The sequence below is a fragment of the Ovis aries genome, chromosome 12, assembly GCF_016772045.2.
Source record: "Ovis aries strain OAR_USU_Benz2616 breed Rambouillet chromosome 12, ARS-UI_Ramb_v3.0, whole genome shotgun sequence".
Taxonomy (NCBI): domain Eukaryota; kingdom Metazoa; phylum Chordata; class Mammalia; order Artiodactyla; family Bovidae; genus Ovis; species Ovis aries.
In genome coordinates, this window is record NC_056065.1 from 4,785,559 (window position 1) to 4,797,814 (window position 12,256).

The following is a 12,256-nucleotide window of genomic DNA, read 5'->3' on the forward strand; positions in this document are numbered from 1 at the left end:
CCTTAAATTTAAATCTTTAATCCATTTTGAGTTTATCTTTGTGTATGGTGTTAGGATGTGTTCTAATTTCATTCTTTGTCCAGTTTTCCCAGCACAACTTATTGAAGAGACTATCTTTGCCCTACTGTATAATCTTGCCTCCTTTGTCAAATATAAGTTGCCCATAGGTGGGTAGGTTTATCTCTGGCTTTCTATCTTGTTCCATTGGTCTATATTTCTATTTTTGTGCCAATACCATACTGTTGTGATGACTGTAATTTTGTAGTGTAGTCTGAAGTCAGGGTGGTTGATTCCTCCAGCTTTCTTCTTTCTCAAGATTGCTTTGCCACTTCTTGGCCTTTTGTGTTTTCTTATGAATTGTGAGGTTTTTTGTTCTAGTTCTGCGAAAAATGACATTGTTCATTTGATAGGGATCACATTGAATCTGTAGATTGCATTTGGTAGTATAGTCATTTTCACAATATTGATTCTTCCAATCTAAGAACATGAAAAATCTCTCCATCTGATTATGTCATCTTTGATTTCTTTCATCATTGTTTTATAGTTTTCTGTATGCACTTCTTCAGTCCTTAGGTAGGTTTATTTCAAGGTATTTTATTCTTTGTGTTGCGATGGTAAGTGAAATTTATTCCTTAATTTCTCTTTCTGATTTTTCTTTGCTTTAGTGTATAGGAATATAAGTGATTTATGTGTATTGATTTTGTATCCTGTAACTTTACTAAATTCAACTAATTAGCTCTAGTAACTTTGTAATAGTATCCTTAGGGTTTTCTATATATAGTATCATGTTGTCTGCAGACAGTGAGAGTTTTATTTCTTCTTTGCTAGTCTGTAGTCCTTTTATTTCTTTTTATTCTCTGCCATATCTAGGACTTACAAAACTATGTTGAATAACAGTGGTGTCAATGGGTACCCTTGTTCTTGATCTTAGAGGGAATACTTTCAGTTTTTCACCATTGAGAATAATGTTTGTGGTGGGTTTATCATATATGCCCTTTATTATGTTGAGGTAGATTCCTTCTATGTCCATTTTTTGAAGAGTCTTTATCATAAATGGGTGCTGAATTTTGTCAAATCTTTTCCTGCATCTATTGAGATTATCATATCGTTTTTATCTTTCAATTTATTAATATGGTGTACCACATTGATTGAGTTGTGTATATTGAAGAATCTTTGCATCCTTGAAATAAACATGACTTGTTCATGGTGAATAATCTTAATGTGTTGTTGAATTGTTTACTAGAATTTTCTTGAGGATTTTTACATCTATATTCACCAATGATATTAGCCTGCAATTTTCCTTTTTGTGTTTTGTCTTTGTCTGGTTTTGGTATCGGGGTGATTGTGCCCTTGTAGCATGAGTTTGGGAGTGTTCCTTCCACTGCAATGTTTTAAAAGAGTTTTAGGAGTGTTGGCATTAATCTTTCTAATGTTTGATAGAATTCAGCTGTGAAGCCATCTGGCCCTGGGTTTCTGTTTTTTGGGAGTTTTTTTTTTTTTTTTTTAAATCACATTTTTAATTTCAGTGCTTGTAATTGGTTTGTTCATATATTCTATTGCTTCCTGGTTCAGTCTTGGAAGTTTGAACTTTTCTAAAAATCTGTCCATTTCTTCTAGGTTGTCCGTTTTATTTACACATAGTTGCTCATAATAGTCTCTTATAATCCTTTGTATTTTTGCATTGTCTTTTGTAACTTATCCTTTTTCATTCCTAATTTTGTTGATTTTGTTCTTTTCCTTTTTTTCTTGATGAGTCTGACTAATGTTTTGTTAATTTTGTTTATCTTCTCAAAGAACCATCTTTTAGTTGTATTAATCTTTATTATCGTTCAATTTATTTCTTTTTCATTTATTTCTGCTCCCATCTTCGTGATATCTTTCCTTTTAGTGACTTTGGGATCTTTTCGTTCTTTCCAGTCATTTCAGTTGTAAAGTTAGGTGTCAGGTGAGTGTATGCTCCTTGGTTCTGTCTCATCACAACAAAGATTTGGAGTGACGGATATTAAAGCCCTCGGTGCTTCACAGCTCTTGGGTCTTGGACAAACCGTGTTATAGCTCTTAGACAATCAGTGTTATAGTTCTATTTTATTTAGAAGATAACAGGAGAATCCATCCTTGAAGCGTGAAGGCATGCCAACCCAAAGACGCGAAGAGAAGAGAGTGCAGGAGCACCACAGTGTGCGGAGAAGAGACAGAGAGAGAGAAAGTGCTTTAGCTCCTCCTTTTATATGTTTTTTTCCTCCCCCTGGCCCTGCCCTATGCAAATTGGGCTTAGCTAGGAGTGCTGCCATGAAATTAAAAGATGCTTACTCCTTGGAAGAAAAGTTATGACCAACCTAGATAACATATTGAAAAGCAGAGACCTTACTTTGCCAACTAAGGTCCGTTTAGTCAAGGCTATGGTTTTTCCAGTTGTCATGTATGGACGTGAGAGTTGGACTGTGAAGAAGGCTGAGCGCTGAAGAATCGATGGTTTTGAACTGTAGTGTTGGAGAAGACTCTTGAGAGTCCCTTGGACTGCAAGGAGATCCAACCAGTCCATTCTGAAGGAGATCAGCCCTGGGATTTCTTTGGAAGGACTGATGCTAAAGCTGAAACTCCAGTACTTTGGCTACCTCATGTGAAGAGTTGATTCATTGGAAAAGACTCTGATGCTGGGAGAGATTGGGGGCAGGAGGAGAAGGGGACGACAGAGGATGAGATGGCTGGATGGTATCACGGACTCAATGGATGTGAGTCTGAGTGAACTCCGGGAGTTGGTGATGGACAGGGAGGCCTGGCATGCTGCGATTCATGGGGTCGCAAAGAGTCGGACACGGCTGAGAGACTGAACTGAACTGAGGAGTGCTGTTCGTTTTTCATGAGGTCTTCACTCCTGTCCTTGGACCTTCCTTTGGCCTTCCTTTGTTCTATTTTCGCAGGCTTTCCCCTTCCTTGTCTTTTAGCCACTACCATTTTGGACTCCTGTTTTCTCTTCTAACTACCTAACATAGGTTTTCTATTCGATTTTTTCTTGTTTCCTGTGGTAGGATTGTATTGCTATAAACTTCCCTTTTAGAACTGCTTTTGATGCATCCCATAGGTTTTGGGTTGTTGTGTTTTCATTGTCATTTGTTTCTAAAGATTTTTTTCATTTCCCTTTTTATTTCTTCAGTAGCCTGTTCATTACTTAGAATGTATTATTTAATCTCTGTTTGTTTATTTATTTATTTATTTAATAGTTTTTTTCCCCCATAATCGATATCTAGTCTCATAGTATTGTGGCTGGAAAAGATGCTTGATATGATTTCAATTTTCTTAAATTTACTGAGACTTGATTTCTGACTCAGGATATGTGAACCTTTATTCTTTAAGGACAATTGGCAGTCCTGCATGTATTGGGTTGTTATAGTTTTCACTGACTTTAATTAGAGGGCATGGAAGTAGTACAAGGTGGTGCCCAGGAAATCTCCCTACTTTTAAGATATAAACACCATCACCACTGTTGCTTTTAAGCAATCCAATTTCCCATGGCTAATCAGGATTAATCATTTCACTTAGGAAAGTAACATGCTTCTTTGTCTGTTTATTCGTTTACTTGAGTACCCAGATTTGATGAGATCAAGTTTCAAGTTTAATTTTCCAGGACAGTAATAAATAATAGAATAAAAGAAAAAATGAACAGATATACATCTGATTGCAGTGATAAAATTTTATAGAATGGCATTCCTAATGGAAAATATTATCTGATAAAATATTATTTCTTCATTTTTAATATAGAATAATGTCTATTTGTTCAGACTTCTTTATTCAACTTAATTTACATTAGGAATAATTTCATTAAAATCTTTAATCCTGTCTTATTCAGGTATATCTTAATTGGCTCAGCCAACAGTTATTGTGAGATACAAGATAAAGGAGTTGGCTGGAGTGATCCTCTCCCACAATGTTTAAGTAAGCAAAGACTCTTTTTGACTTGACTATGAACTTAAACTTTAATACATGTTAGGTAATAATAAAACTCATGTCCCTCATTGTTGCTTCTTATACACTTCATTAGAATTTGCATCATGAATATTAGATTTTAAGGATGACTTCCCTCATTTTCTTCCTCTTCACTCATCTCAGTTGCCAAGTGTAAACCTCCTCCAACCATTAGTAATGGGAGACACAATGGTGGAGATGAAGACTTCTACACATTTGGCTCTTCTGTCACCTACAGCTGTGACCCTGACTTCTCAATGTTAGGCAAAGCCTCCATTTCTTGCAGAGTGCAAAATAAGACAATAGGTGTCTGGAGTCCAAGTCCTCCTTCTTGTAAAAGTAAGTCATAATGATGAATTTTGGTTTGAATTCTTAGTTTAAAAGAAAAAGGAAGGTAAAGGTATTGGGGGTGGTGAAATTATTCAAAGAAAAACTAATTATTTTAATGATGTAGTCATTAATTTGGTAAACTGATACTTACACTGTACCAGTATGTGGTAACAAATAGCACTGATATGATGGAATCTCACTTTACTGAAGCTTTTAAAAGTTGAAATTTGTCTTTTCTTGTGGATTTTTAGAAGTCATTTGTGTTCAACCAGTAGTTAAAGATGGAAAAATAACCTCTGGGTTTGGACCCATCTATACTTATCAACAGTCTATTGTATATGCCTGTAATAAAGGTTTTCGGCTTGAAGGCAGTAATGTAATCCGTTGTGAAGCTGATAATAGCTGGAGTCCTCCTCCTCCCACTTGTGAACTCAGTAAGTATGGACCATGAAAGAGTTTCAATGTTTGGCATCTAAAGATATCCAGAAATATTATTGGGAGCACATTTATATGCCTAAGCACATTTGAATCACACTCTGATGCTGGGAGGGACTAGGGGCAGGAGGAGAAGGGGACGAGGAGATGGCTGGATGGTATCACTGACTCGATGGGCATGAGTCTGAGTGAACTCCGGGAGTTGGTGATGGACAGGGAGGCCTGGCGTGCTGCGATTTATGGGGTTGCAAAGAGTCGGACACGACTGAGCGACTGAAGTGAACTGAACTGAACTGAGAAGTTTAAATTTAGATCAATCCCTCTTTTTTTTCTTGTTGAAAAAAAGGATTACAGTATACTGTGGAAGATCATATAACATCACAAAAAGCTGTCACACACAGTTGTAAAGGTTGTGCATACTCCACCCCTAAAGATAGAGGTTAGCATTGTAGAGGTTGCTCTACAATAAACTGTTTATTGTATGTTTATTTCAACATATAGTATGTTTATTTCAACAATTTTCTTGCACTGATAGAAAATTGCTTTGTTCTAACAGAGATCGTATGATAATTGTTTTAAAGATAAACAGTAAAGAGTCCTGAGGGAAAAATATCTTTTTCTAACTTACACAAAATTTTATATGGATTAACTATCAATGTAATCCTCATACCCTGAAATTATAAACTCATGTGGATCCCTGAAAATTATCTAAATAGTAATAATAATAACTTGATGCTAGTATAGGTTTATAGCAAGAGTTAATTCAATGGATTCTGTCCAGAATTGTGGGCACTAGTATTATCCTTATTTTAAGAATCAGATACCCATTATTTGAAATGTCCAGGTTAGGCAAATCCATAGACAGAGAAAGTCTTTTAGCAGTCTCTAGGACCTGGGAGAAGACAAGACAAGGGGGTAACTGCTAATAAGTACTGAGTTTATTTTGGGGTTGGTAAAAATATCCAAAAATTGGATAGTGGTGATGGTTGGAAAACTGTGAATATACTGAAAACCACTGGATTTCATACTTTAAATGGATGAATTTTATGTTATGTGACTTGTCTCTCAATAAAACCATTTAAAAAGACATTTACCCTTGAAGATGAAAATATAATAAATGTCCAAATCGATGTGTTTGTATTATATTTCCATATTGTGAACCTGTATTATCAGGAAAGAGTAAAGATGACAAGACACAGATTTAAGCTCACAAGTCACTTGGTATTTGATTTGTTCTTGACAAACCCTTCAATGATAAAGCTCCTGATGTCATCTGAATAAGAGGAATGGCTCTTGTTTATTTTCTTCAATCAGTCAGGAAACAAGAAAGTTCGATGTGATTGCCTGGAACATTTCTCCAGCCATACCTACCTAGCAAGCCCAATGCTTCAATTCAGAGACTAAAGTTTGTGATATAAAGTGAAGATGAAAAAGAATTCACATTTTAAAAAGTTGACACAACACACAGGAATCACTTGTCAGTGCCCCTAGTAAGAACTTCTCTGATGCCTTGCACATTTGGATGCCTGTCCTTGTGTGTTTCTGGTATGGCTGATTCATCAGCCATGGTAAGCTGACTCCTGGCTGAATGAAGACTTGTCACCCTTTTACATGACAGGCTCATTGATCACTGTTGCATCCCTATTGAGAGTGTACTTTTCCCTTTTTGTTTCTTTATGAGCAGATGGCTGTGTTGGCTTACCACACATCCCTCATGCCTCGTGGGGAAGATATGGCTACCAGACACAAACAAAACATGAAGTGTATGATATTGGGACTGTATTGAGCTACAACTGCCATTTTGGCTATAAGCCAGAGGCAGATGGACCTAGAACTGTGACTTGTCAGAGCAATTTGAAGTGGAGCCCATACATAGAATGTAAGGGTGAGTTTCTTTTTTTGTAAATCTTTTTGTATGTTAAATATTCAGTATGAGCTTGATTTTTCATCTTAAATGGATATAATTTTTTCCTCAAGATAAATTTAAACATATTAATTGAACTGTATATGAACTATTGTTGCCAGAGGGACCATAAATTTCTTGGAGTTTGAGCTGAGACATTATAATCTTATCCTGATTCAGAATCAAATGAGATATAAGCACAGAAGTCAAATACTATACAGATTAAGTATTAGCTCCAATATTGGTAAAGGTAGAATGTAGAATACAACTCAACCATTGCTTGAGTCAGACCTCCATCACAGCCCTTTCCTCCCCAGTGTAGACTCTGAGGTGCTTTGCAGAGGAAAGTCTGTGAAGCAGTCATGAACTCAACCAACTGCAGCGTGACTTGTGTTTCACGTCTCTTGAATGATGGGACTGTGGGCTGAATGACCTGCCTCTAAAAGACAGACTCTGATCCCTGGCTCAGTGTTTTTCCCCCAATAGAACAGGAAGGAGACTGTCTCTAGTCTCACTTGAGAGTAAGTGAGGGACTGAGAGACATATGGATGAAATTTTATGGGATTCTGCAATTGACAATATACATTTTTATACCTATCTATGAGATAAAGGACAGAAATGGTATGGACCTAACAGAAGCAGAAGATATTAAGAAGAGGTGGCAAGAATACACAGAAGAACTGTACAAAAAAGATCTTCATGACCCAGATAATCGCAATGATGTGATCACTCATCTAGAGCCAGACATCCTGGAATGTAAAGTCAAGTGGGCCTTAGAAAGCATCACTACGAACAAAGCTACTGGAGGTGATGGAATTCCAGTTGAGCCATTTCAAATCCTGAAAGATGATGTTGTGAAAGTGCTGCACACAATATGCCAGCAAAAACTCTGCAGTGGCCACAGGACTGGAATAGGTCAGTTTTCATTCCAATCCCAAAGAAAGGCAATGCCAAAGAATGCTCAAACTACCGCACAATTGCACTCATCTCACACACTAGTAAAGTAATGCTCAAAATTCTCCAAGCCAGGCTTCAGCAATACATGTACCATGAACTTCCTGATGTTCAAGCTGGTTTTAGAAAAGGCAGAGGAACCAGAGATCAAATTGCCAACATTCACTGGATCATGGAAAAAGCAGGAGAGTTCCAGAAAAACATCTATTTCTGCTTTATTGACTATGCCAAAGCCTTAGACTGTGTGGATCACAATAAACTGTGGAAAATTCTGAAAGAGATGAGAATACCAGACCACCTGACCTGCCTCTTGAGAAATCTGTATGCAGGTCAGGAAGCAACAGTTAGAACTGGACATGGAACAACAGACTGGTTCCAAATAGGAAAAGGAGTCCATCAAGGCTGCATATTGTCACCCTGCTTATTTAACTTCTATGCAGAGTACATCATGAGAAATGCTGGACTGGAAGAAACACAGGCTGGAATCAAGATTGCCGGGAGAAATATCAATCACCTCAGATATGCAGATGACACCACTCTTATGGCAGAAAATGAAGAGGAACTAAAAAGCCTCTTGATGAAAGTGAAAGGGGAGAGTGAAAAAGTTGGCTTAAAGCTCCACATTCAGAAAACTAAGATCATGGCATCTGGTCCCATCACTTCATGGAAATAGATGGGGAAACAGTGGAAACAGTGTCAGACTTTATTTTTGGGGGCTCCAAAATCACTGCAGATAGTGATCGCAGCCATGAAATTAAGAGACGCTTACTCCTTGGAAGAAAAGTTATGACCAACCTAGATAGCATATTCAAAAGCAGAGACATTACTTTGCCGACTAAGTAAGGTCCGTCTAGTCAAAGCTGTGGTTTTTCCTGTGGTCATGTATGGATATGAGAGTTGGACTGTGAAGAGGGTTGAGCACCAAAGAATTGATGCTTTTGAACTGTGGTGTTGGAGAAGACTCTTGAGAGTCCCTTGGACTGCAAGGAGATCCAATCTGTCCACTCTGAAGGAGATCAGCCCTGGGATTTCTTTGGAAGGAATGATGCTAAAGCTGAAGCTCCAGTACTTTGGCCACCTGATGCGAAGAGTTGACTCATTGGAAAAGACTCTGATGCTGGGAGGGATTGGGGGCAGGAGGAGAAGGGGCCGACAGAGGATGAGATGGCTGGATGGCATCACTGACTCAATGGACGTGCGCCTGAGTGAACTCCGGGAGTTGGTGATGGACAGGGAGGCCTGGCGTGCTACGATTCATGGGGTCGCAAAGAATTGGACTCGACTGAGTGACTGAACTGAACTGAACTGAACTGATGAGAGTCTTGCCATTGTAGAGGTGAAGACAATGAGGCACAGAATACAGGGAACTTTATTCTGTATACTGGAATTGAAAAAATATGTGAAGTGCACAAATAATGATAGCTCAGTTGGTAAAGAATACACCTGCAATTCAGGAAACCCCAGTTCAATTCCTGATCTGGGAAGATTCGCTGGAGAAGGGATGGACTACCCACTCCAATATTCTTGGGCTTCCCTTGTGGCTCAGCTGGTAAAGAATCCGCCTGCAATGCAGGACACCTGGATTTGATCCCTGGGTTGGGAGTGATTCCCTGGAGAAAGGAAAGTTTACCCACTTCAGTATTCTGGCTTAGAGAATTCCATGGACTATATAGTCCATGGGATCACAAAGAGTTGGACATGACTATGTGACTTTCACTTTCACAAATAATGAAAAATGGTAGTTCACTTATTGAAAGATTATTTGTTTCACATTAGGAGTTAAAGTTTAATTGCAGTCATTCAAACTCATTTTGTGGAAATAGAAAGACTTTAATATCACTAAATTAAAATATCATTAATAAAATCCTTTAAGTGAGTGAAGTCGCTTAGTTGTGTCCGACTCTTTGCGACCCCATGAACTTTAGCCCACCAGGCTCCTCCGTCCTTGGAATTTTCTAGGCAAGAGTACTGGAGTGGGTTGCCATTTCCTTCTCCAGAGGATCTTCCCAACCCAGGGATCAAACCCAGGTCTCCTGCATTGTGGGCAGACGCTTTACTGTCTGAGCCACCATAAAATCTTTTACCACCACTTAAGTAAGGTATTGGAAACAAATGAGCTGGAGTGCTTTAGCAAATCAGGGACTGGGAGATCAAACTTGGTGTCCCTGTTATCCCAATCTCTCTTCAGTGATGAGATCTTCTAAAGGCAGAAATGGGATTTAGCCATTGGAGCCTCCTCATAGTGATTTTACTATTAGCCTTCTTTTATATTTTTTAGAGGTATGTTGCCCAGTACCAAACCTGAATAATGATGGAAGCATCACTCTACGGAGAAGACTTAGCAATAGTACTCACTGTATCTATTTCAGTGGAGATGAGATTTCATATGAATGTCATAATAAATATAGGCTTGATGCTACATGCACAAAATATGGCACCTGGAATCCTAGAACACCAGAATGCAGCCCAGGTAAGACCTTATGGAAACACATTTTTTTTAAAGAAGTTTTTCATGTCAAATTGATGGAGATTATAATTTTTGCATTTTACTTACCAACTTTTTAGTGAATATATTTGTTTTTCTATCTATATTAAAATCAATTTTTGGGGAAACTTTTATTTTGTTAATTGTGTAACCAATTAACAATGTGGTGATAGTTTCAGGTGAACAGCAAAGGAACTCATCCATTCTCCCCAAACACACTTCCCATCCAGGCTGCCGCATAACATTAAGCAGAGTTCCATGTGCTATACAGTAGGTCCTTGTTGGTTATCCATTATGAATATAGTAGTGTGTATGTGTCCATCCCAAAGTACTTAACTATCTCTTCTCCCATGATTCCCCCTGGCAACCACAAGATCATTCTCTAAGTCTGTTGGTCTGTTTCTGTTTTGTAAGTTCATTTGTATCATTTCCTTTTAGATTTCACATGTAGGTGATATTATGTGATATTTCTCTTTCTCTGTGTGACTTACTTCACTCAGCATGACAATCTCTAGGTCCATCCATGTTGCTGCAAATGACATTATTTCATTCTTTGTAATGGCTGAGTATTATTTCATTGTATTTATGTATCACATCTTCTTTATCCATTCATATGTCAATAGGCATTTAGGTTGCTTTCATTTCTTGGCTATTGTAAACAGTGCTGCAATGAACATTGAGGTGCATGCATCCTTTCAGTCCATGTTGTTCTCCAGATATATGCACAGGAATGGGATAGCAGGGTTATATAGTAGTTCTATTCTTAGTTTTTTAGGGAAACTCTATACTGTTCTTCATAGTGGCTGTACTAATTTACATTCTCACGACAGTGTGGGAAGGTTCCCTTCTCTCCACATCCTCTACAGCATTCACTGTTTGTGGAGTTTTTGATAATGGCCACTGTGATTGCTGTAAGGTGATATCTTATTGTAGTTTTGATGTGCATTTCTTTAATAATTAGTGATTCTGAGCATCTTTTCATGTGCCTCTTGTCCATCTGTATGTCTTCTTTGGAGAAATGTCAGTATTTAGGATTTCTGCCCATTTTTGGTTAGGCTGTATGTTTTGATACTGCTAAACATCATGGGCTTTTCATGAATTTTGGAGACTAATCCCTTTTCAGTTACATCATTAACAAATATCCCAAGCTATGGGTTGTCTTTCATCGTTGTTGTCTTTTATTTGTTTACTGTTTCTTTTGCTGTGCAAAACCTTTTGAGTTTAAGTAGATATCATTTGTTTGTTTTTGTTTTTATTTCCATTATTCTGGGAGATGAATTGAAAAAGATATTGGTGGAATTTATGTCAGAGAGTGTTCTGCCTATGTTTTCCTCTAGGAGCTTTATAGAGTCTGGTCTCACATTTAGGTTTTTAATCCATTTTGAGCTTATTTTTTGTCTATGGTGTTAAAGAATGATCTAATTTTATTTTTTTACTATGTAGCTGTATATGATTTTCCCTGCATCATTTGAAGAGACTATCTTTCCAACATTGTGTAGTCTTGCCTCCTTTGTGCATGTGTTTTATCTGTTTTTTTTTTTTTAATCCTGTTCCATTGATCTATATTTCTACTTTTGTATGAATATAATACTTTCTTGATGACTGTAGCTTTGCAGTATAGTCAGGGAGGCTAATTCCTCCAGCTTTGTTTTTTTCTTAAGATTGCTTTGGCTAATCAGGATCGTTGTGTCTCCATTACAAATTTTAAGACTTTTTGCTCAAGTTCTGTGAAAAATTCTATTGGTAGTTTGATAGGGATTGCATTGAATCTGCCTCGGGTAGTATAGTCATTTTAGCCATATTGATTCTTTTAATATACAAACATGGTATTTTTTCATCTGTTTGTGTCTTCTTTGATTTCTGTCATCAGAATCGCATGGTTTTGGGGGTGAAGGTCTTTTGTCTCATTGTTGCTTAGTTGCTCAGTCATGTCTGGCTCTTTGCGACCCCAGGGACTGCAGCATGCAAGATTTCCCCATCCTTCACTATCTCTCAGAGTTTGATCAAACTCATGTCAGTGATGCCATCCAACCATCTCATCTTCTGTTTCCCCCTTCTCCCCCTGACCTCAATCTTTCCCAGCATCAGGGTCTTTTCCACTGAGTGAGCTCTTTGAATCAGGTGTCCAGAGTATTGGAGTTTCACCTTCAGCATCAGTCCTTCCAATGAATATTCAGGGTTGATTT

General features: G+C 37.8%; 1 protein-coding gene across 13 annotated transcripts in view; it reads left to right on the plus strand.

Annotated features, from left to right (window-relative positions):
* C4BPA (complement component 4 binding protein alpha) overlaps window positions 1-12,256 on the plus strand; it is a 57,198-nt gene that overhangs the window by 24,691 nt on the left and 20,251 nt on the right. For all 13 annotated transcript variants that reach the window (XM_042257035.2, XM_012186976.5, XM_012186977.5 and 10 more), the window contains 5 exons: window positions 3,848-3,933; window positions 4,108-4,302; window positions 4,545-4,727; window positions 6,413-6,613; window positions 9,864-10,055. In XM_042257035.2, coding sequence (XP_042112969.1) covers window positions 3,848-3,933; window positions 4,108-4,302; window positions 4,545-4,727; window positions 6,413-6,613; window positions 9,864-10,055 — 857 coding nt within the window. The remainder of the gene's footprint in view (window positions 1-3,847; window positions 3,934-4,107; window positions 4,303-4,544; window positions 4,728-6,412; window positions 6,614-9,863; window positions 10,056-12,256) is intronic.